Consider the following 24038-nt stretch of genomic DNA (forward strand, 5'->3'; position numbering starts at 1 on the left):
TCCCAGTAACCTGTTCCCTCCAGCCAGGTCCCACCTCCTAGTTTCCACAAGCTCCCCAAATAATACCACTGTTTGGGAGCAAGTGTTCAACTTCTGAGCCTTTGGCTGGGGTAGTTCGCATCCAAGTATAACCATTCATTGTGAGAGGCTGGAGAGATGGCTCAGAGGTTAGGAGTACTGTTTTTTCTTGTGGAGGACAGCATTCAATTCTCAGCACCCACATGGGTAGCTCACATTTATCTGTGACTCCAGTTCCAGGGGACCTGATGCCTTCTTCTGACCTCTGCAGACACCAGGAATGCATATATATACACGAGGGGAAACATTCATACAAATAAAATAAGTAAATCTAAACCAAACCCAATTCTTTTGCAAGAAACATTTCCTTTTTTTGAGTGCAGAGTTTGCAGTCCAGCTCATCTTCCCCCACCCAGGTCTAGAACAATGCCCGCTCACCTTTTCAGGTCCTCAAAAATGTCCTCAGCTTTTGCCTCAGCCACGCGCTGTGCTAGCTGATCCTGGATACCACACTCAGTACACCAGCTTCCTCCCACACTCACTGCAAGACACAGGGTGACAGAGACACTTGATGCTTCTAGTCTCAGCACTGAGAACTCACATCAGAATATCCAGCATGCACAGAGAAAAAGATATACTGCAACACTAGTTTCCCAATCAGAAAACTCACTTCTCTACCCTCTCCTTAGGAGACATGTTTGTTTAGATTATCTTTGTGTGACTGCCTAGAATAGATCAACCACTCAAGCTAGTGCAAAAGAAGTGAGAGAAATCTGGTAAGGAAAACAGCTTTATAAGCTGATAAGTCCAGACACCCAGGGAGCGGGGACATCCAGAATCATCTCCATTACACAGACTCACGGGGAGCATCCTAAGCTCCTCTGTATTATCTCTCATGGCACCCCTTCTCTTTCGGACCCAAAGAACCAACTGTTCTGGGTATCTGTCATCTCGTTTCCCACTTTGCCATTCAGAGGCAAGGACCAAGTTCTCTGTGGTTGCAAAGCATCCCCTTATTACTTTTAAAAGTGTTTGGTAGTTCTTCTAATTCTAAGTTACAGAAACTTTCCAACCTCCATAGAGAGTATACAAAACTTAGTCTTGCTTTGTCTTACTTGGGAAATTAGAAAGTCCTTCCTTCTGGAATTGTCTGTGGGTCTGCACTGAACTCAAGAGGAAGGTGTTAATTGGTAGGGTGGGGATTCTTTTCCTGTACAAAGTTTCTTCCCAGTGGGGAAAGGGAAGGAACCACGGGGGCACAGGGAAGAGCCTGCTGGGCTGGCTAATGTACCTACATCCTGTGTTTGCTGAAAGTCGTTTCAGTAGGCAGGCTGAGTAAGCAGAACCTCTGAGTCCCATGGAGGCTAAAGGGCCATGTTGACACCACTGTCCTGTCTTTCCAAGAAGGGTTGATGGCGGTCTCCAATCTTCTTTCTCTCTCTCTGTTAATTCCTTTGATTTTCCATCGTCTGTTCTTGTTGGGGTAAGTGCAAGGGATTTGGGGAAATGTGTGCTTTGCGGCTTTATTAGTGACTCAAAGTGGATTTGTTCTCAAGGAATGAATCAGTTTCAATTTGCAATTTGTTTGTACACAAACAGAGTTTTCTCTCTCTCTAACACCCCATCTGGATGCCTTGTGACAGATCTAACACCTCATGTTTAAAGTGAGCCAAGAGTAAAGACACCTGCCACATCCAGCATCAGGACCCTTTGCCCTTTGGGAGGACTACATGCCTTTTGCCTTTGGGATGTAAGGAAGGTGAGAAATTCAGAGTTTGTGACAGTCACACTCCTAAGCACAGGCTCCAGGGAGGGACAGGAGTGAAGAAAGGGAAATACCCAGCCCGTCAGAGATACTGGAATGTAAGTGAAGTAAGATTAAGAATTAGCTTCCCCAGCACTAGACGATGACATGGAAGCCATGGTTAACTACAGTGAGCAGGAAGTGGCCATTGCCTCGGAACAACCTGGTGGCCTGTGCTTGGCTCTCCTCTTTTTTAATCATGCGGGGGCTGTGTTCTTAAACTGCCCCTACCCAGCTAAGGAATGGCGTTCCTGGCTGTCCACACTCTCAGCCTGATTCTGCACTGCCTGGGATCTGCCGAGCACTTCACCAGTAGGACAGGGAGCATAGCACAGAGGGAAGCCTGTAGTGCAGGCCAGAGGCACGCCCCACTTATGCTGAGAAGTAGACGTGATTAAGCCAACTGGAGAAGGCCGCGTTCAGATGTGGGCACTAACACATTTGCAGTTGTAATAGGTGCATCACAAAAGATACAGGGAAGATAATCCAGAAGGATGATTGGAGGAACAGTCAGCTTTGCACCCCAAATCTCCGGCCCAGATTCTGATTAGTATTAGTTCACAGCTAACATACACTTTCAAGCTGAGCTTGCTGGAAAGGCACCAAAGGGCAGGCCAGCATCACTCCACCTTTCACTCATGAGCAACACACAGGCTAGTGTGTCCTTTCTTGGGCAGCAAACTTGCCAATTCTCATTTCTGCTCTGTTCCTGGAGTCAGCCTATGGATGTCTCCTATTGCCCATTTTGGTTACTCTGCGTCTTTTATGGCACCATTCCCCAGCCTTCACCACCCTCAGGGTCCCAACACACATAGAGCATCAAACACAGTGTCTAGACAGATTTTGGTAAGTTGTGGTGGCACAGCACGGGATGAGGGTAGATGCTAAGACTGTGACAGAGCTGAAACTTACCATTGGTTGAGTTGATTCCTGGAGTGGAGTGCTCCAAGGAGCACAGGGCCCAGGCTGTGATGAGCACCCTCCAGCCCATTCTCAGGCAGCCTGCTCCCACAGGGTCTTCTGCTCAGCATAAAGACCACAATTGGCTCTGCTGAGTGAGTGCTGGTGGGAAGATGTCCACAGAAGGGTCCTGATGCAGCCCAGTCCGGCCCTCCCTCCCTCCCTAGGAGCCAGAGCAGTGAGCCTTCCCTGCTCTCATTAGCATATTAAGGGCAATGAACCAATGACAAGGCACCCCTGAGAAACATCCTGCAAAGAGGAGCCCTGGTAGGCTAGAAGGCTGTTCCCTCAAAGATGAGTATACCCTAAAATGACAGAGATCAACAGTGTCTCACTAGAGGGAACAGAGTATTAAGTACTTCAAAGTCCATGCCTTTGTGACAAATAGCAGGGTGGCCTGTCATCTGCAATGCCTGGTCAGTGCACACTTTTAAGGTCATCTTTAAGTGACAGAAAACAATTTTGCTACAACTGGTACCAACTGTGGGACATGGAGGGATGGAGGTTTAGTTAAGTGATAGAGCATGTGTCTAGGCCTTGGGTTCAGTTCCCCACTAGAGAGAGGGGAGTTGGGGAAGAAGAAGGAGGAGAAAGAGAGAAGGGAAGAGAGGGGAGGAGAGGGGAGGGGAGGGGAGGGGAGGGCAGGGGAGAGGAGAGATGAGGTACTTTGGCACACATAATTGAATTACAAATGATGCCTATCTCTTCTATAATCTTCCACGGTTCTCATTTACTTCAAAATAAAAATATCTAGAACAATGGTTGAATGTCTCAATGTTGCCGCCAAATGCCTTTGTTCCTTTGACCATTTGACACGTGGGCGGACCCCATTCCCTAACTGTTCTCTGTCTGGACGCCATCAGCAATCATAGTAGAGATGACGACAATGTTGTAGGGTTTGGCAACCTCTGTGATTTTTCTCTCTTAATACTTTGTGAGCACAGGGAATCCACATGACCACCTTTATCTAAATTGTTTCAACACTTTTTTAAAAGAAAAGCACAACACACATATGTTCTCTGGGGAAATTTATTGGTCTGAATTTTTTTTAAAGATTTGTTTGTTTATTTATTATGTACACTATTCTGCCTGCATGTATACCTGCAGGCCAGAAGAGGGCACCAGATCTCATGGTTGTCACCCATCATGTGGTTGCTGGGAATTGAACTCAGGACCTCTGGAAGAGCTGCCTGTATCATCTCTCCTGCTCCTGAAAATTTTTAAACAACTTAAAATTTTTTCCAGCTTATAATATAATTACATCATTTCTTCCCTTCATTTCTCCCGCCCCTTCCACCTTGCTCTCATTCAAATTAATCTCTCTCTCTCTCTCTCTCTCTCTCTCTCTCTCTCTCTCTCTCTCTCTCTTTCTCTCTCCCTTCTTTCTTTCTTTCTTTCTTTCCTTTTTTTTTTTAACGGGGGCATGAGGGGCCGTCCATGACAGGGTTTCTCTCTGTAGACCAGGCTGGCCTCAAATTCAGATATCTGTCTGCCTCTGCCTCCTGAGTGCTGGGATTAAAGGCGTGGATCACTACTGCCTGGCTGACACTTTTTCTTTAGTTGCTGTCACACACACACACACACACACACACACACACACACACACACACACACACACTCTCTCTCTCTCTCTCTCTCTCTCTCTCTCTCTCTCTCACACACACACACACACACACACACACACATACACACACTCTTCAAATATAAATACCACCTGCTCAGTCCTTATAAAGTTATTGTATGTATGTGTTTCAGGGCTGACCTTTTGGTGTTGGGTAACCAGTTGATGTGCTCTTCCCTGGGGAAGGAAGGCTGTTTCTCCAACTCTGATACTTGTTTTTTAGTTACCTGTAGTTCTTCGTCTAGGGTTGAGGCCTCCTGAACTTTCCCCCATCCATGTCAGCGTGTCTCTTGGTGTTGTTCCTATTCAGGTCATGGGCAGCAACCATGCTATGCATGAAGGTAAGTCTTCATGGGTGTAGCTTCTCCGACATTTCTAGGGGACACAATCTAGGACAACAAACATCCTGGTCCCCTCTTCTGCAATGTTCCCTAAACATTTTAGCTGGAGTGCTTTGCCTATACTAATATAAATGCTCTGTGATATAGACAATAGACACACATGCACGTGTCATATGGAAGTATGAACCGCATCATTTGAGCCACTATGCTACTTTTTAAAAATCTAGATCATATACACACATTATGAATGTACAGCACAAAGGCAAATTCAGAGACCTGGTGCCCAATGTACAGCCTCTCTCTTCCCTGGATCTGGGGTAAAGCAGATGTTCTTTCTCATGGGTACTTGCAACATGTTCAGTCAGCAAGGAGATCTACTGGGTACTTAGGTATTCTAGTGACATTGAGCAGCGCATTCTTGATTTGAAACTGCCGCATGCTCCCGGAGCTGCTGAAGCCCCAGCATGAACATGGAGTGGGACCTTAGGAAGGAGGCACTGGTCCTGTGCTGTCCACCTACAGGGGTTCCTTATACTCTTTGACTCTTGGGTAGAGTAATCTGCAAACCACAAAGGAAATGGACAGACTAAAGCACAGAAACCCAGGGAAGACACTCAACTCATTCTGGCTCTTGCTTCTGTCTGGTCACCTGTATTTTCCCCTTCAGACAGGGTAGCTCACAGGGCAAGCTCTATAGGATGTCGTCTCTGTCAGGAAGATAATGATAATTAAATGAACACGTGTATGGTAAACATGCTTAGGGTGTTTACACATGGAGCCGCTGAAGCTTAAGCTTATAAACACGCCTGAGTGAGGAACGGAAGGCTACCTGGGTAGAGAGCTCCATGGTAACTGAGTGGTGTCATGATGTACTAGACACACTGACTGTCCATAGTAGATGCCACTGGAGTCCTTTGCCTATACTATACCCATAGGCAAAGCACCAGTGCACCCTGTGGTGTTGGGAACTCAGTTGTGGCCATCAATGTCCCTTGGAAACAAGGTGAATTTCTGGGTTTCATTTGTATGTAAAGCCCTCAAGTGCTGACACATGCCTTCTAATTTAGAAATGAGCTGAAGTGCTGCATTTTCTCTACTAACTCCAGCCACTCACTGGTGGCCCCTTAGGAGGTCACTGATTGTCCAGGATTGGGTGCTGGGAAGAGGCAGGTCTTAGTCCCAGGGTGCTAGAGTATAGAATCCAGTATTGTTCAGAGTGCTGCTGGCAACAGGGACTTGAACTGCAGGCAGGTGGTTTCCCTGTCCCACTGTTCCTGGACTTCTTATTGATTGCCCAGTGATTATGAGAAATTCTGGTTTAGTTGCTCTCTCCCAAAATGCTTAGACTAAGAAACCTTAATAAAGCGTTTTTCCTCTGCAGACTGTTAGACACCTCACTCAGTTATGATACAGGTTAGATCTTAGATGCCCCCAGAAGTCCACATGTAGACTTGATCTTCAGCTGCTTGGATTGGAGGGACCTGTAAGATATGGGCCTGGCTGAAGGAGGCTGGTTACTGGGAGTGTGCCCTTGAAAGGGATACTGATGTCTCAACCTTCCTCCTGCTTTTTGCCTAGCAACAGGTAAATTTCATTCATCTGTGTGTATGTGTCTTTGTGCGCACGCATATATGCCATTGTATACATATATATGGGAACCAGAGGACAACTTCCTGAGAAGTTGGTTCTTCCCTTCCACAGTGTGGGCCACCGGTTCAAACTCAGATAGGGCCCTTACCCCCTGAGCCATCTTATCAGTCCCAACCTTTCTTCTTTAAAAGCTGATTATCTCAGATATTTGGTCACTGAGAAGGAAAGCTAACTAACTTTTTCATGTTGGACCCATGATAAGAAGGAATTTTCCCATATAAAATGGCCTTATTAATCCAGGCTCCATACTCTTAACCCAGTATAACTTTAACATGGCAAAAAGTCTAACTTTCCCCTGCAGAAAATAAGGATGTACTGTCAAAATTAATCCTAAACTAAAATGTTCAGGAAATTAAAGTTGCCAGATGAATATGTGTATTAATACATTTCAAGAAATCATCAAATAATACACGTTTATTTAATACTATAAAATATTTTCATTACAAAGTTGGTTATAAAATTGTTAGAAAATATACAAATTTACAAAGATTGAAATAAAAACCACCCAGAGCTAGCTGGGTTTAGACACATGCTTCCTGGTCATCTTTGTCACACTGAATAACAACATCCTACTGGTTTTGTTACGGTACACACAATACTTGTCCTGTAGCATTAGGAAATGATGCTGTATCAAGCACAGATCATCTACCAATTCCCTATTCATTCACATTAAGAAATCCTTGAGGCAGAGGCAGGCAGATCTTTGTGAGTTCGAGGCCAGCCTGGTCTAGAGAGCAAGATCCAGGAAAGGCGCAAAACTACACAGAGAAACCCTGTCTCGGGGAAAAAAAAAAAAAGAAATCCTTAACTTATAACAGTACTAAGCTTTGACTATAACCTGTAGAAGAAGTCTTATAAGCGTAAGTAGTACATCAAAGGGAGCAGTTTCAAAGTTTCCCACAGATAGTAAATAGCAAATTGAATACCAGGAAGTGGTACTAATATCCCCCCCACTGCTACCACCAATGTCCAAGGGACCCTAATTTATCATCTCCCAGCTAAAGACTGTTCTTAGAGAAAAATACACAAGCTCAATCTCCCTTTTAGATTCTCCATCAGAATCCACACAAAAGCACAGAATTGGAGTGTGGCATTAGCAAAATGGCAGAGTAGAAATCTGTGACTTCCCCATGTCCCCACATAATTCCAACTAGTAACTTTCCAATAGCAAGATGACCACCCTGAATTCCCCAAATTCCAGAGTGAGGCTGTGGTACCCACTGGGCCCCAGAGAGATGCAAAACCATCAGAGACAGACAGTCAGGGTAACTATGAGGCTGCTCTACCAAGCTCACAGGAGCACACGTGGAGAATTCCTCTTTGATTCTACAGTGGAGCAAACAGTTGGGAGCTGGGCATTTGGCTCCCTCACATTCTGAGACTTTGAAGGAGACCTACTTGGGTCTGGTCTCTTCTCATGGGACAGTGTGAGCAGAGCAGAGCTGGCCTACGCAGGGCCATTGGAATGAAAGAAAGTGGGACGAGCCTCACTATAATCAAAGTGTGACTGTTGGGAGCCCACCCTTGCAGAAATGGTAATGCCATCAAGCTTTGCAATGGTTGCAGTGCATGCAGGCATACAGAATTTCCAGACAGACTCACTATACAAGGATGGCCATGAGCGAAAGCCATGCTGTGACAGCTGAGGTACGAATGCATTCAATATATAGACAATGATATAGAACTACAAGGGCCAAGAACCTCCTATCAGGCCCCCACAGCAGTAGTAAAGGATGGTGGTTACCAGAGGCCTGAGTGGCTGGGGAGGAGTTTCCAGAGCTGTCCAGACAAGCAAGCCTAGCAACAGAGAGCAACTAATCAGTTGCCCAGGAGGGAAGGCAGAGGAAAAGGTGGGGAATGACTGCATGACTGAACTGTCTAAAAAAACCCTCTAGACTGTGTGCACTTTGATGTCCCAATGAAATCTTTAAAATAAAAAAATATAGAATTATATCTCTTAAAAACAATGAATGCCATTGGCCGCTGCATCTGGTGAAAGAACCAGTGTTCTTGCTCCAAGACTAATGCTGAAGGCTTTTCAGGCTTCCTTCTAAGAGCAGGTTTCTTTGTGGCAGGATGCTGGGCAGGACAGTCTGGAGACCTGATGGGCAGGAAGGTCCCTGCTGGACCAAGGGAGCGAGCGCCACAGGATAACACGGCTGCTTGGACATTGGCACAAGTGGCTGCACTAAGAATTCTTCATCCCTGACCTGTCTCAGGCCAGTCTTAAATCTCAGTTCAAGACATGGCTACCAGGGATGTGGGTTCTGAGGCCTGGCAGGCAACCGTCAGGGGGTATCTTACTGGTTCCAACATTCAGGAAAGTACTCTTCAAGCCTCCAAGTCTTAGGCCATCAGAGTAAGTAAAAACGCATCTCCAAGCCTCAGACCCCATGCTCCGATGGCAGAATTTCTCTGCTCTCGCACAGTCTCACCTCAGGATGGGGTTCCACAAAGTAGCTCCGAGCTCCCATGATCCCACTCCGAGCTCCCTCCCTTGACTACAGCTGTGAGATACAAGCTATGAACACTATGCAGAAAGTTGTGACAAGAACCAGAAAGACCACAGCCTCTCGACTGCCGAGGAAGGCTTCTTCTCCCTCGTGTTACGTTACTGTGACGTCATCGCCGTCAGAACGTGGCGCGGCGGTGACGTCAGTGACTAGTGAGGCACAGACAGAGAAACAAGCTTCATAGGGAATGTCCTGAAATTTCATTTGCATCATGATTATGAGGCTTTATCACGGCACCTGGACTGCCTTTCATGACAAGCCAAAGGAGAGAGAAACGCTTTAACAATGAAAGAATCCCTAATTCTAAAATGTTAGTTTAACCAAATATATCTTATCAAATATCAGAAGAGCCAGAGGAATGGTGACTCACATCTGTCATCTCAAGACTCCCACTTGGGAGTGGGAGGCTCAGGGGTTCAAGGCCAATATTAGCTACAACTCATTCAAGGCCAGCTTTACTGCAGAGAAACCTGTCTAATCAAAACTGAAATGGCAAAAAAGAATCCCAGCAGCGCTTGAGGAACAGTACTTTCCCTAAATAATATGGAAAAGCCCAAAAAGAAATGCCCTACTTTGTTTTTTCCTCCCCTCCCCTTTAAAAAAAATCTCACCCTAGGCAACTTAAGCTTTGACTCTGACTCGAAAAAAACAGTTTCTGATGCCACCTCATGGGACACCCGGCACCTAGTCAAAACAGGAAGCCTGCTAGGGTGTTTTTGGAGAAAGCACACCCTCCAGGGTGAGCTAGCTCCAATAAGGAGCAGAACACAGCCAGGCCCATGATGGCCAAGCTTCAAGTGCTTTATGCAAAACAATGTGCTTTATAGAAGGGTAGATCTGATACTGTGGAAGAATTACACAAAATTACAATTTAAATGACTGGGGGTATAGTTTGGCATAGAGGAGTGCTTGCCTAGCATGTACCCAGTCCTAGGTTTGATCCTGAGCACTACAAAAACATAAAGTAAGTTATAACCTAAAACCAAAGCGGGCTCAGGCAGAGAGTACACCAAAGGACCAGTTCAAGATGGGACCTGGGTTGGCTGGACTGGCCTTCGGGCCCTCAGGCTCCCAGTGTCTCCAGGCTCTGAGACTGCAGGTTCCCCAGGCTCTCCGGCTCCGCAGGCAGTGAGAAGGGGATGAACTTGACTCTTCAGGAAGTTGGGCAAGGCACCACGTGCTGCAGCTGTATACTCAGAGTGCAGTGAGAAACTAGGCATGTTGCCGGGGACTGGGGGGTGGGGGTGGTGGTGTCCACTTGCACTGAGCTCCCAGATGCGTGGGGTGGGAGGGATGCACACACTCACATCGGAAAGCAGACAGCTCCGCCATACCGGGGACCGAACGGGCAACTAGCTGGGGAGTACTCCTGCGCATTCTAACTGCAACACCAGTTCTCTAGGGATGATGATTTCGGCAACTTCCGTGACAAACTGCTACGGAAACTTCAGACAGGGCTGGGAGCAACTCAGGGGCAGAGCATGTGCTTAGCACACATAAGGCCCTGGTCTCATCTCAAGCACCCAAGGAAAACAAAAACAACAAAAGACCCTAAAAAGAAATCAATTCCACCTTTTCTTCTTAATTGCTTAAACCCAGGATGAGGCACAGGTGGTGGATTTGAGTATTATGAAGGAATGGTTATCCAGCTGTACTTCATTCATTCCACTTGGCCTTTAAGCAGCACAGGGGGAGAAATAAGCCCAGCAGTACAGGTCTGTGGTGCTGTGAGGACAGGCAGCTGACTGACCACATCACCCAGTGCTTCTCTCATCACGGCAAAGGTCTCTGCGCTCCCAGGTCTGGAGAGGCGGTGCTAGGACAAGGCTGGGATGAAATACTGAAGGGAGATGTCTTCCAGAAGCAAGTCAAAATGAACAATTCTGTTACTCACAATATCTAGGAGAAAAAGACCCGGATGTTAATGACAGCTTTTCATCCTCACCTATCACGACAGATGCTGTACCGTGGACACCTCCTCCTATACTTGCTGCCTGTTCCCTCTGAGGGCTCACGAGGGCTCACGAGCACGGGCTACTGCCACCCACTGGGGACGCGCGAGTGATGAAGAATGAAGCTGCCCAGGCTGTAGGGGAGAAATCAGGTTGATTTAACCAAATGAGCCTTCCTGGTAAAAGCAGGTACCCACAGTGAGGTGACCAAAGTATATGGACACGGTCTGAGTGCTTGTGGTCCTGTGCACTCTGATAGGCTGTACCACATACCACCAAATTCTCCCGTGTCCTCACCCCACAGATGCTCACACAGTCTCTCCTGTGCTTTCTTATCCTGTGTTGGCTGGTTTTATGTGAATTTGACACAAGCTGGCCACCAGAGAGAAGGGAGCTTTAGTTAAGAAAATGCCTCTGTAAGACTGGGCTGTAGGCAAGTCTACAGAGGGTATTTTATTAATTAGTGATTGCTGGGGAAGGGCCCAGTTCATTGTGAGTGGGCCAATCCCTGGACTGGTGGCCCTGGGTTCTGTAAGAAAGCAGGCTGAGCAAGCCATGAGGAGCAAGCCAGTAAGCAGCTCCCCTCCATGGCCTGTGCATCAGCTCCTGCCTCCAGGTTCCCGAGCTGCTTGAGCTCCTGTCCTGACTTCCTTTGATAATGATAAGTGATGTAGAAGTGTAAGCCAAATAGACCCTTTCCTCGCTAAGCTGCTTTTGGTCACAGTGTTTCATCACAGCAATAGTGACCCTAACTAGGATACATCCCTTTTCTCTTTCAGAACAGCTGGTCCTTGACAGAGCTACCCAGAACTCTCTGTTCCATCACTATATGGTCTAGTCCCAGGTCATCTTCCTCGGCTTTGTGGATGAGAGGTCATCCTGGGCACTTTCCACAAAGGGAGGGAGGTCACATCTATGTGACCTTGCTATGCCTTTTTTAAAACAAAACAAAACAAGGAGACAAAGAGCCTCGGGAAGCTCTTGATGAAATTCCTAGATCAGTAGAGAGAGCAGGTGAAGAGGAACAGGACAGTGTGCAACCAGAGTCAGGACGAGGACTAAACCATTAATAACCGACAACCGAGGGGACTTTGGTAGTGAGCACAGGTCAGGTGGGCAATGAAAGGAACGGAAATGGCTCAAGCTGAAACTCAGATCTAGGAAAACGCATATACCGGGCTCTGATTCTGTCAAATGTGTGAGATAGTCTGCTAGGTGCAGACAGCACCATAGGCAGAGCCCACTGCCCTACAGGACATCAACCAGCCCACTGCCAGTCCAGCACCTCACTGCTCGCCATCACTCTTCAGTGTCTCCAGATACTTCTTCTAGCTCAAGGAAACTTTACGACTGCCCATGGCGCTTGAGTTCCTGGAACTGGGTATATCTGCACTTAGAAGACCGCACGCATATTAGGCTAGAGGGAGTACTGGAGACGCAAACTCACTGCACACAGCCTTGGTGGGAGTCACTTGCTGTCCTGCAAGGAACTGGAGGAGCTTCCTTATGTCGATGTGCACCTGGGCCATGTCTTCTGGGTGTCTGTTTTGAGAGACGCTCTCAGAGGCTGAAATGACATCAATTTTTTTTTTTTTTTTTTTTAAAACCCAGCATCTCTGGACATAACAAGGAACTCAGAAATATGCAATGGGTGTTTATGAACTGATCAACCCCATAGCTCTTTTTAGCAACCTAGTAGACTACAACTTGTAAATGTCACTCATTCAGCAGGTATTTGAACTGTTTAAAATACTGTGACCTCCAGAGAAGCTTCACTTAAAACTCCTTGAAGTATAACTCAGTCACCTCTTTGCGCAAAAGAAAATTGTAGTTCAATATGGATTCAAAGGTTGAAATACAGACGGCTAATGCCAGACTTCTAACTCTACATAGTAGAATGAAAATCAGAAATCAGACTTTCCAGTGCTGATAACCTGCTTTGTGAAACAAAATGATTGACACTGAGTAACTCAAGTCAGGGCTGGGTATGTAGCTCAGTGGTAGATCACTTCCCTAGCATGCAGAGGCTCTAGACTCAGTAAGTACTGCAAACACAACAGCATGAAAGCCAAGGTCATTCCACACACCACTGTCACAGCCTTCATGCTATGGATTTCACTGTGCTGGAGCAATGTGCCCCTCACTACAAAGTAAATGTTTCTTTCAAGGCTATGGTAATATCTGTGCTTATGTGAAAGCAAACCTACAATAACCAGTCATAATTCTAAAAGTGATGGCGCCATCTTATCTGTTTAGCAACACATGTATATCAAAAAATGGCCCTCCCATCATTCCAGACACCTTTCCTCTGGCTCTCTGGCCACTTCCATTTGAGAAGAGGACTCTAATTTGGGCTCACTGCTCACCAAGCTGCACAACCTCCTTCAAGGCTTACTGAACTGATAGCACATTTCTTCCTGACCTTTATAAGGTGAAAAGTGTGACCAAATTCATCTGTATCATATTTGTATCTGCCAATGTAACTTTACAGGGATTGAACTAAGTAGAGGAGAAAATAAGAAACACAACTTTTGACTCCAGTCCAGATGAGAATCTTAACCTTTCAGAGCACAGTGACATATGAAAAACTGTTTTGGAATATTTGTTTAACTATGCAAAGATGTGTTGCTGTTTTACTTTGCCTGCCTAAGGCACCTGATTGGTCTAACAAAAAGGTGAATGGCCAATAGCAAGGGAGGAGGTACAGGCGGGACTCCCAGGCTGGGAGAGTTTAGGAGGAGGAGTTAGGCTCAGGGAAGAAAGAAAAGAGACACCAGGGGCCAGACAGACACAGAGGAAGCAGGAAAGTAGGACATACAGAATGAAAGAAAGGTAAAAAGGCCTGAAGATGAATAGAAACACATTCAATTAAATTAAAAGAGCTAGTGGGACAAGCCTAAGCTAAGATGAGCATTCATAGTTAATAATAAGTCTCTGTGTCTTTATTTGGGAGCTGGTTAGTGACCCAAAGAAGATGCCAACTACAAAGAGCTATTGAATTCTTGGAAGTCAATGTTTGCAACCTGAATGCCAGGGAAGGGAAACACCCTTCTGCACACCCTCAATGCCTGGTGGCCTGGCCTCTTGCCTAGTGTTAGCTGCCCCATTATGTCACAGGGACAAGAAATCTAATCTCCACCCCTTCTCAAGTAAAACAAAGAAAACCAAATTTCAACATTTTCATTAAGAAAATCACTATATATTGAAACAATTTATTTATTAGAGGCAAAATATAACCCACAAGAAAACTCACGTAATACAGGGTTTCCAAGATCCTTAAAATGAGTCGTCACACATACCAACTCAGTTTCTATCTTTAGGTTCAGTTCTCCGTTCAGGTTTGCTTCAATAACCTGCAAAATAAATAAAATTCAATATTGGAAAGAGGAAAACCAACAACATGTGGGCACCAGCTTCCACAAAAGCTGGGTAACAAGGCAGTGCCCCAAACCTAACACCTCACAGGGCACTGAAGCCCCCAAGGCATCAACCACAGAGAGAAGTTCTGAGAGTCCGGAACTCAGAAATCTCCTAAAAACCAAGAAGGTACCCCCTAGTGGAGAACTAAGACGGGGGTGGGGGTGGGTGGGAGGGGCCTTGCTGGGACACTCTGCCAAGAATCAGGGCTCTGGAGGCCCCAGCAAAGTAATGAGGGTGGAGGGAGATGGAGTGAAAGGATCCTAACTGAACAGGACGAGTGCTCTGGCAGGTAAGAGAAAGAACATTATATGGGTAGAAAGGATCAGGAAGGATGGATCAAACCACCAAAGCTATGTACCCTTCAGAGATGCCATTTCCTCCTTCCTCGTTTAATGCAAGAAGCATGGTAGATGGTGTCTATGGCTCTTGCAAGAAGAGGGGCCAGGGACACCTCCCCACACCATCATCACACTTCTGTGCATGAGAATCCCTGAGATCTGGTTAAGACGGACTTTGGATTCGGGTCTGGGCCCAGACTCGATACTTCTGACCAGTTTCCAGGGCATGCTAACACTGCCTGATTTCTGACCATGTCCTGTAGCAATGCTTTGTGACGTGTGCTCTGCTGGATGTGACTTCAGATGTGATGTTGGGAACGCTCTGTAGGACCAGCTCACTGGAGAACAGAGGATTTAGGGTGAGCAGCACTGTGATGCAGTGAGAGGGGGCAGCTAAGGGAAACCTGGGGCTGGAGGCATTGTGACCTATGACAGGGGCAGCAGTGCAGCTGTCACAAGCAGTGCAGCTGTCACTGCTCTGGTGAATGTAGAGGTGGTTTATAGTGGGTACCAGTACAATAGTAGTGTACGTTAGTCAGCAGTCAACTAGTGATGATTAAGGGAGCCACAGGGAAAAGTAAGATCTTACCCTGATGCTCAGGAAATTGAGTATGTCAATGTGCATGATAGTACAGATAACTGCATCTGAAATCAGCTCTGAGTGGCATGTTCAGGGAGTTGGCTGCTGTTAATTCTTCCATATGCTGACCAAATGCACCACGTATCCGGCACTCTGGATCATGTGTGAGTCAAAATCTAATGTTCCATGACTCAGACTTTAAGAATTTGAAAATGGGCTGGAGGGATGGCTCAGAGGTTAAAAGCACTGGCTGCTCTTCCAGAGGTCCTGAGTTCAATTCCCAGCAACCACGTGGTGCCTCGCAGTTATCTATAATGAGATCTGGTGCCCTCTTCTGGCATGCAGGCAGAACACTGTATACATAATAGATAGATAAGTAAATCTTTAAAAAAGAAGAAGAAGAAGAAGAGGAGGAGGAGGAGGAGGAGGAGGAGAAGAAGAAGAAGAAGTTGAAGAAAGCATTAAAACTACGTATGCCTGCAGTGAATCTAGAGCCAAAGCAAGCTGCTTTCTTAATAGGTATTTATTTATAACACCACGGTTTCTCAGAAGCCATCAAATTTACAGTTGTTGGAAACAAATGGGCACGGGCCACACGTGAGCTTTACAGAGCTCCAGGGAGAGCCCCAGGACATTCACAAGCATTGCTGTCTACATTTTGTTTTGGTGACTTACCATTCCAGATTATAGGACAGTGGGTTAAAAATAGACTAGAAGAGCTCTGGGTTACTGAAAGAAGTCTTAACATGAAAGCTTCTGATTCCAAGGAAGTGACTAGAGGAGAAGACTGTGAGCTTGGGAAACTCCGTGTATAATGTCAGAAGCTCAACATAAGAATTCATCTAAGTTCAAAGAACCCACCACGTTTTGTTTCTAGAATAAGGAAGATTTGGAGTTTAGAAACTGTCTGGAATAAGCATGGGAGACACCATGTGCTGACCAGTTTCCAGGCATGCTGATGCTGTATGTCTTAACCTACAGCATGACTACAGAGCTGTGCCAGCAGGTGACTTCCTTTCCTCTCACTGACCTAGGATCCCTTGCCCGCCATGCCCAGAGGATCGCCCTACTGACACAGATGCCCACTTCCCCTTTCCAGATTAGGTAGCATGTTTGTGTTACTGGTTGGCAGAATGCTGACTGTAGACTGCATATGGCCTTTCTGTAGACTGGTTAGGCAGATACCAACAACCAAACCAGAAACGCAGTGTTAAGACAACAGCAGCCCCAGCCCCTTCTGAATCTGGACCTCACCCATCTTCTATGCAGTGTCTTTTTATGGGACTCAGTCATGATCTGTGGTGATATATTGTGTACACTAATAAACTTGCCTGAGGATCAGAGGACACAGCCAGCTACTAGATTAGACATAGAGGTCAGGCAGTGTTGGCACACACCTTTAATCCCAGCACTTGAGATCTCATGCCTTTAATCCTAGGAAGTAATTGGCAGGGCAGAGAAAGGTATATAAGGCGTGAGGAAACAGGAAATCACTCTCTTTAGGCTGAGGATTTTGTAGAGGTAAGAACTAGTGGCTGGCTGTTCTGCTTCTCTGATCTTTCAGCTTTCACCCTGACATGTGGCTCTGGGTTTTTTATTAAGAGACCATCTAGCCGGGCGTTGGTGGCGCACGCCTTTAATCCCAGCACTCGGGAGGCAGAGCCAGGCGGATCTCTGTGAGTTCGAGGCCAGCCTGGGCTACCAAGTGAGCTCCAGGAAAGGCGCAAAGCTACACAGAGAAACCCTGTCTCGAAAAACCAAAAAAAAGAGACCATCTAAGATTAAAACAACAATGATCCTTTACTGACGGTTGTCAGTGAGGTTGGGAGGTTTCACCATAAATGTGGAAATAGACCACAATAATTTCCTAACTCTGTGAGGTCTTTATTCTACAAACTATTAAGACATGCAGCTTCTCCTGGAGGCATCTACTTAGGTCTTTAGAATTCTGGCTTCCCAGGTACCCAGAAAGATCTCATATGCATCTGGCTATTTGTCGAGCATTCCAGAAGAGAAACAACTGCCATTGCTCTCACTACTCACTTCTCACTCTCCACTTTGCTGACTCATTTCCATGGAACAGAAAGAACAAGCAAATGGATCCCTCAATTAAGTGCCTGACTTTTCCCTCTGGGCCTCTTGAACGTCCTAGAAGTCCCGGGGTACCTTAGAGGAAGCCGGCCTGACAACTGGATCAACACTGTGGCAGTGGCAGTGAAGATCGCTGCCAGCACAGAGCGAGCTACTTCAAACGAAATTATTTTCCATTCAGATGGCAGCTCCCAAGACTACTGCTCTGAAGTGAGGACTCAAGAGAAAACAACACCATCTAAAAAAACCCACTTTCTAGGTTTCAAAATCCTTCTGTGATGTAAGGATTCCTAGGAGCTAACTGTTACTGCCATCCATGCAGTAACCCAGCAGTTCTGGACTACTGAGCGACAGCCCGACCCTGGACTCTGAGACACAGAAGGTTAAGGAAGGATTTCCCTTCCTTGAAGCTGCACTTCTGGAGATTCCCAGATAATGGAGGATTTACAGGCATGCTGGAGAGCAGCTCAGTGCAGGAAGTCTGCTGCGGGCAACACGGAGCTTGGGCTGAGCACTGCCGATGGCTGAGCGCTTCCAAGGAGAAGAGGCACGGCAACTGAGTGTAAAACAGCCCGAAAAAAAACCTGTGAAGGGCTCTAAGAGGGCAGGTGACAGGGCCAGCCCAGGATGGATCAGCTCGGAGGGCCTGGCTGCCAGAGATGTGGCCTTGGAGGTTGGGCAAGTCAATGTTTGTGGATCGGGTGGGCAGGGGCTTTGAAAAGATTCAGGAACACGATGGAATGTCGTTTTAAGGAGTAAATAAAGGTGGAATTCAGGATATGCTCATGTGTGAATATGATGATAGTCCACATGATTTTCCATCACTGTTGTGGTATTCTGGGGCCTCCAAAAATATACAGAAAAATAAGGGGAATCCATCTATGTTAGTGTATGACGTGCCCATGCATATTAACATGTGAAGATACTGGGGCTTCGACTACTCACGCAGCTCGGTGGTAGAATATGGGCTTAGTTTGCATGCAGCCTTCCGTTTAATCCTCAGCATCAAATAAGGGACCAACAAAAACTGCAATGTTCCTCCAAATTACAAGAAACAAAATACCAGAACTGTGGGAACAAGCTCTTGGTATACTATAAACACGAGGGACCGAGGGCAAGCTGTCCCCAGTGAGTGAGAGCTGAAAGGCATTAGAACAGGTCCCTATGGGCCAGATCTCAACCCCAAGCTCCGTCCTCCCCAGCGGGGCCTCAGTGAGAGAAACCTACCAACTGAGACACCTCGTGGTGGTGAGGGGGCACCCACACCTGGGTCTACGGTGAAGCTGCCACTTGTCCCACCCACATGGCTAGAGCTCACTCCCGGCTTTTTTTCAGGAGTAATCACTTACAAGTTGATTGCTGATGTTTCTCATTTTTTCCACAACACTCTTCATAGTCTTCAAGGCTGGTAAATAAATACTGACCTAAAAACCAGTAAGAGAAGTCACAAGCATCAGAAATCTTAATATAGTCTATAGTGACAGGTACTCAGGCAACAACTGTGAATTGTACTTGTATTTAAATACTCAGAATCACATTTTTAATTTTCTAAATAAAGTTCCTTTAAAACTTTTCACTACCTTATTCAAGGAAATAAAGATACTTGGATACCTGGATCTGGTTACCATGGTGACCATACTCCCAAGAGCACTGTTCTGGTTCATGAAGAAACACAGTACAGAGATACCTATATATAAGTCCAAGGGGAATACAGCTCAAGTGCTGAGCAGGAAGCCTTCCTCTGGGAAATGTTTTACAGGACTCAGGGGCCTTCTGTGTACTGTTCGACACACAGCCAGTCATTATCACAACTCATTTGCGCTATGGTACCAACAGTGCTGTATGTAATGTTGGCTTTTTCCAAACCTATAAAGACACCTTCTAGTCAACTACACATTTCATCCAGTATCTGTTTAAAATCTTTACATATATGCAAGAGACAAAGGACCATCCTCTTTATTTGCAATGGCTCTGAGGTTCCTAGAAGGTCACTGTTAACCTAAGCTCCAAGTCAACAAAATGCCTTTTCTGGCTCGTTCATCAAGGCCTGTGAAACATGAGTTTATGCAAAGGCCCAGAGTCATGGAAAGTACACACTATCTTCCAAAGCATAACTTAGGCTCTGTTTCCTTTGTCTACCAGCTGTCAGTGAGCAAGGCATTTGTACTCCTGTATGGAAAGTATGACATTTCTAAATGGGAACCGGCTCTTTAACAGGATCTACACAGACAACAAAAGGCACATGCTCACGCCTGGAGTCTTGTTAAATGACTCGCATTCTTTTCAGAAACTATACAAATTCAAACAAAACACACCGCAAGATGACGACTAGCCCTGGAGAGCTCAATCCTGCCCTTTAGTGTGTGTTGAACAACAGACAACACTTACATCAGAGTCTGGGACAGACGGCTCTTGTAAGTCCTTCCACAATCTTCGAGGAATAACCTTTATGGGGATATCATGTGTCACAATTCTACTGCTGCTCGATGAGGACAACTGCTAAGAAAAGTCACAATATTTTATGTTGTCAACGCTAAAAGAAAACCAAAACACAAGAACTGATGCTAAACCTTTTGAATTCCAAATGGAATGTTCTTATTTCATCCTCTCAAAATCTATTCAACCAATATTGTCGGCATGGTGCATCTGTTCTGCTTTGGGTCCCAACGAGGCCCCAGTGGAACCAAATGAAGCAACTAGAAGGCAAGTGTGCAAAGCTGCACCAGATGCTCATCAGAGCCTGAAGAAAGCGCAGTGGGGAGGAAGCTGGATGAGGGAGAGTGGGGAGGAGGCTGGATGAGGGAGAACGGGGAGGAGGGGGCTGGATGAGGGAGAGTGGGGAGGAGGAGGCTGGATGAGGGAGAGTGGGGAGGAGGAGGCTGGATGAGGGAGAGTGGGGAGGAGGAGGCTGGATGAGGGAGAGTGGGGAGGAGGAGGCTGGATGAGGGAGAGTGGGGAGGAGGAGGCTGGATGAGGGAGAGTGGGGAGGAGGCTGGATGAGGGAGAGTGGGGAGGAAGCTGGATGAGGGAGAGTGGGGAGGGGGCTGGATGAGGGAGAGTGGGGAGGAGGGGGCTGGATGAGGGAGATTGGGGAGGAGGGGGCTGGATGAGGGAGATTGGGGAGGAGGAGGCTGGATGAGGGAGAGTGGGGAGGAGGAGGCTGGATGAGGGAGAGCTGCCAGAGGGGACTGAAAGGACAACCCTCTGGGGTGATGCTTTGGAGGACACCAAAACTAAAGAGGTACACAGCCTCTGGGAAGCGGAAGATGAGGGGACAGGGTTTCAGGCAGAGTGTCAGCATCCATAAACCCAGGAGACAGACAGAGGCAAACCTGCCGGGTCACCTAGACACCACTGTGCGCCACACCCTCAGCATTCTGCAGTTTCTGCACCACTAAAAAGATAAACCATGTTTATTTCTAGAAGCATCTCTAAAACTCAGAAACCAAAGTATGCCAGGAATAGTGGCACACATGGCACTCAAGAGGCAGAGACAGGTGGATCTCTGTAAGTTTGAGGTCAGCCTGGCCTACATAGTGAATTCTGAGACTGCCAGAGTTACATAGTGAGACCCTGTCTTGAAACAACAACAACAAATAAACCAAAGTATCTTGCAGTCTTACTCAGAAAAGTTATTGTATATTATGATCTTGCTTTTCCTTAAGAAAGTTTATTTAAACTCAAACTTAATATCAGAGCCTGGGACAGAGGGTTCTTATAAACCCTTCCACAATCTTCTAGGAATAACCTTTATGGGGATATCATGTGTCACAATTCTACTGCTGCTGGATGAAGACAACTGGAATTACTCAGAATGTTCTAATTAGCTCTAAGAACACATAACCAGTTATGAAGCCAGGAATTAACTTCTATAGACAGCTTGAAAACAAATGTAATACTCACCCCTAGATGTGCAGAGCACACATAAGAAAGGAAAGCTGTAAAGGTAATGGGGGCCTGGGTGGGTTGGGGCAGAGCACTAAAGAAAGGAAAAGTTTCAAAGAGAAACTCCATGTGGAAAGTCTAATTAATGTCACCAGCCTGGGAACTGGGGGAAAAAACGACATCTCCAGCGAACTCAGAGGGTAGTAATTTATGATTTGGCTCCAAGATAGTTTGGGCCATATGTGAAAAGCTATAAACATGTTAGGAATTACAAATACCATCTTGTACATGTGTTTTTGTGTGTTCTGAGGAGAGGCTGTTCACTAAACTCATCTAGTAGTAGCATCTAAAACAAATGTGTTGCTTAAGTACGAGGACTGTTTATTTAAGAAGATTACAGATGATAAGATAGGAGGGGGAAGTTATAAGATGAAGATGGATCAAAAACATCTAGACAAGATGACAACATCCTAAAAGAAAGAGGTTCTAACTAGTAGTTTGATTGTTTGGGAAAAGCAGTATCCTGCTGAACACTGTGCAGTCAAGACTTTGTTTAAAAATGACTAGGACAAGGTACACTTCTCACATGTAAGTCATGAACCAGATCTTATATTTTATTTTGAGACAGGGTCTCTATGCAGTCCTGGAACTCAGAGATCTTCCTGTCTCTGTTTCCTAAGTGTTGGGATTAAAGACATTTGCCACCTTGCTGGACTAGATCTTATATTTTAAATGAAACTAATTCACTTTCAAGAATATTGTTTGAAAGCTCAGGCTTATAACTTCCTATACTTTCTAGACCAAAACAAGACATTCGTATAAAAAAAAAAAAAATTCAGAAATCCTTTTCCTCTCACTTACCAGCTCTACAGACACTGTAAGACAGGGAAAGTGTTTGTTAGTCAGCTTGATTTTCAAGGCTCTGGCATTCTGGGCAGTCTTCAAGGCTCGGGATAAGTTTTCTGACGTTAATTCTAGATAAATCTCATTGTTTTCTGCGGAGACTCCTTCCATTTGAAATTCACTAAAAATGTTCTCCTGCAGGACAGAAACAGGCATTTATGGCGTTTTCAGCACTCCTGGCTGGAGCCCAGGGCCTCTGGGTGTTCCTGCTCACCTGCTCCAGTTCACACCACATGCTCACCCCACCACTGGCCAATTTGTCCGAAAGGATGAAGTTCAGCTTCTCCGGGCTGATGCGGAGGGTGCAGGTTTTGGCAAGCTTGGCTATCATGTTACTGACTCCTGTAGCGAGGGGGTTAAAGCAAGCCGTTACTAAGCCACACTGCGGGTAGCCTACAGGTCATCTTGCAGAACTTCTAGTTCACGGATCTAGTACACTAGTACTTCAATGCCGCTCACATCTTGCTGGAAGACCCTGCGAGGCACACAGCCCGCAGCACCAGGGTCCAAAAATGAAACAGTCTCAGAGAGTAACTGACAACCGGGGATCACATCCTACATAAACGTGGAGGCAGCTGGGTACGGCAGAACAGAACTGACTGCGAGCAAGGTTAGGCACAGTCCCGGCGGAAGAAAGAGTGAGGAGGGATCGCTGCAAAGGGAAAGGTCCCCGGTAGACATCCGCCCCCCTCAGGGCCGCCCTCCCAGCCAACTGAACCCAGCTGTGCCCTCCACCCCGCCGGTCCTCTCACAGGGCTGCAGGCGCACTCTCCGCTCGCTCCCCGCAGCCCTGCCAGCTCACGTGTGAAGTGATTCAGACAAGCCAGGTCCACGATCTTGGCGCGAAACTTCATGGCGGCTTCCAAGCCGGTAGCAGCTTCGGCCCAAAGCCGGCGAAAGTCCCTCCCGGAGCGTCCCGGCGGGGAAACGCGGGCGCTCGCACAGAGGTTCCGCCCAGACGTTGCGGCTGGAGAGGTCCGCTGGGCGCTCGCTCGCGCAGGTCAAAGGCAGAGAAGGGGGGCCGCCCATCCGCAACCTTGGCGACCCTCACCCCTCACACCCCAGGTGGAGGGAAGCGGCTCCGAGAAGTCACGTCCTGAAAAACACCTAGATCCCTAGCAACGTAGCATTTTGAAGTTTTGAAAATTTTTTGAAACGTTTTAAAACCTTGAACACATGACTTGACTAAGGATGCCCGAAGACCACTGATGGGAAGTGATAATTCTGCACCTTTGTCTCTATAGAAACTCATCAGAGCCTATAAAATTCTTATTAGCCCTAGCTAATGAGGGTGCTTAGGCGAGGGGATCTCAGGTTGGGAACCTAGCTGGGCATCCTAGTGACATTATGTCAACAAGCATTTTAAAAAGAAAGAAAATGAAAGAAGGAAGGGGAAGATAGGAAAGGAGGGGTGGAAAGAAAAAAGGAGAGTAGGACTCCTCTCCTCTCTCTCCCCCTTTCTCTCCCCCTTTCTCTCCCCCTTTCTCTCTGTCTCTCTCTCTCTCTCTCCCCCTTTCTCTCTCTCTCTCTCTCTCTCTCTCTCTCTCTCTCTCTCTCTCTCTCTCTCTCTCTCTCTCTCTCTCTCTCTCTCTATCACTTGCTGAACACAGTTGTGACTTTTGCATTAATCCCAGTACCATACACAAACAAAAGCCCTCTTAGTATAGTGTCCTTAGAATTGTTTTAAAAGGATTTTTAATCCAGAATAGAACACTTTGTTTTTTCAAGGATCACAGCTGTAAAATTTTAAAAATGACTTTGGGGATTAAACTCCCAGGCTCCCCCACTTTCTAGCATTCTTCCAAGGCACTACATATTCAGCCCCCTCCAAATATTCTTACATTCCTTTGAAAATAATATAAAACTAGATTTCTGGAGGGTACAAGGTGGTTCAGCAGGTAACAGTGTTTACCATGAAGGCCTGAGTTTGAGCCTTGGTGTAATTCCAAAAGTTGTCCTCTG

At 46.4% G+C, this 24038-nt stretch overlaps 2 protein-coding genes across 4 annotated transcripts in view; both read right to left on the reverse strand.

Annotated features, from left to right (window-relative positions):
- The window catches only part of Pkd1l1 (polycystin 1 like 1, transient receptor potential channel interacting), a 127831-nt gene extending 117592 nt beyond the window's left edge, over positions 1–10239 (reverse strand). The window contains exons 1-2 of the mRNA XM_076546950.1: positions 10215–10239; positions 457–559 (exon numbers count right to left, since the gene is read on the reverse strand). Of these exons, the coding sequence (XP_076403065.1) occupies positions 457–559; positions 10215–10239 (128 nt within the window). The remainder of the gene's footprint in view (positions 1–456; positions 560–10214) is intronic.
- Positions 6789–23002, reverse strand: Hus1 (HUS1 checkpoint clamp component). Of its 3 annotated transcripts, none has more exons than XM_006973018.4 (8): positions 22879–23002; positions 22291–22418; positions 22035–22211; positions 19677–19784; positions 18638–18712; positions 14113–14212; positions 12307–12426; positions 6789–10806 (listed from the first exon to the last, which is right to left on the reverse strand). In XM_006973018.4, the coding sequence occupies exons 1-8, from the start codon at positions 22928–22930 to the stop codon at positions 10724–10726; spliced, it is 843 nt and encodes a 280-aa protein (XP_006973080.1). In that variant the 5' UTR covers positions 22931–23002; the 3' UTR covers positions 6789–10723. The 3 variants fall into 3 exon arrangements, with proteins under 3 accessions (XP_006973080.1, XP_006973079.1, XP_015847330.1); XM_006973017.4 differs by having other exon boundaries at positions 19677–19787; XM_015991844.3 differs by having other exon boundaries at positions 19677–19787; positions 22829–22960.
- Positions 23003–24038: the final 1036 nt, after the last annotated feature.

This window comes from Peromyscus maniculatus, chromosome 10 (genome assembly GCF_049852395.1).
Source record: "Peromyscus maniculatus bairdii isolate BWxNUB_F1_BW_parent chromosome 10, HU_Pman_BW_mat_3.1, whole genome shotgun sequence".
Taxonomy (NCBI): domain Eukaryota; kingdom Metazoa; phylum Chordata; class Mammalia; order Rodentia; family Cricetidae; genus Peromyscus; species Peromyscus maniculatus.

What these genes read in the sequence shown, in the direction of transcription:
- Hus1 (XM_006973017.4), bottom strand. Translation starts at nt 22,930, where the DNA reads ATGAAGTTTCGCGCCAAGATCGTGGACCTGGCTTGTCTGAATCACTTC. An exon ending in TTACAGTGTCTGTAGAGCTG is followed by an intron (nt 19,788 to 22,034) that starts GTAAGTGAGAGG and finishes GACTTTTCTTAG; the next exon opens with CAGTTGTCCTCATCGAGCAG. An exon ending in GAAACATCAGCAATCAACTT is followed by an intron (nt 14,213 to 18,637) that starts GTAAGTGATTAC and finishes TTTATTTTGCAG; the next exon opens with GTTATTGAAGCAAACCTGAA.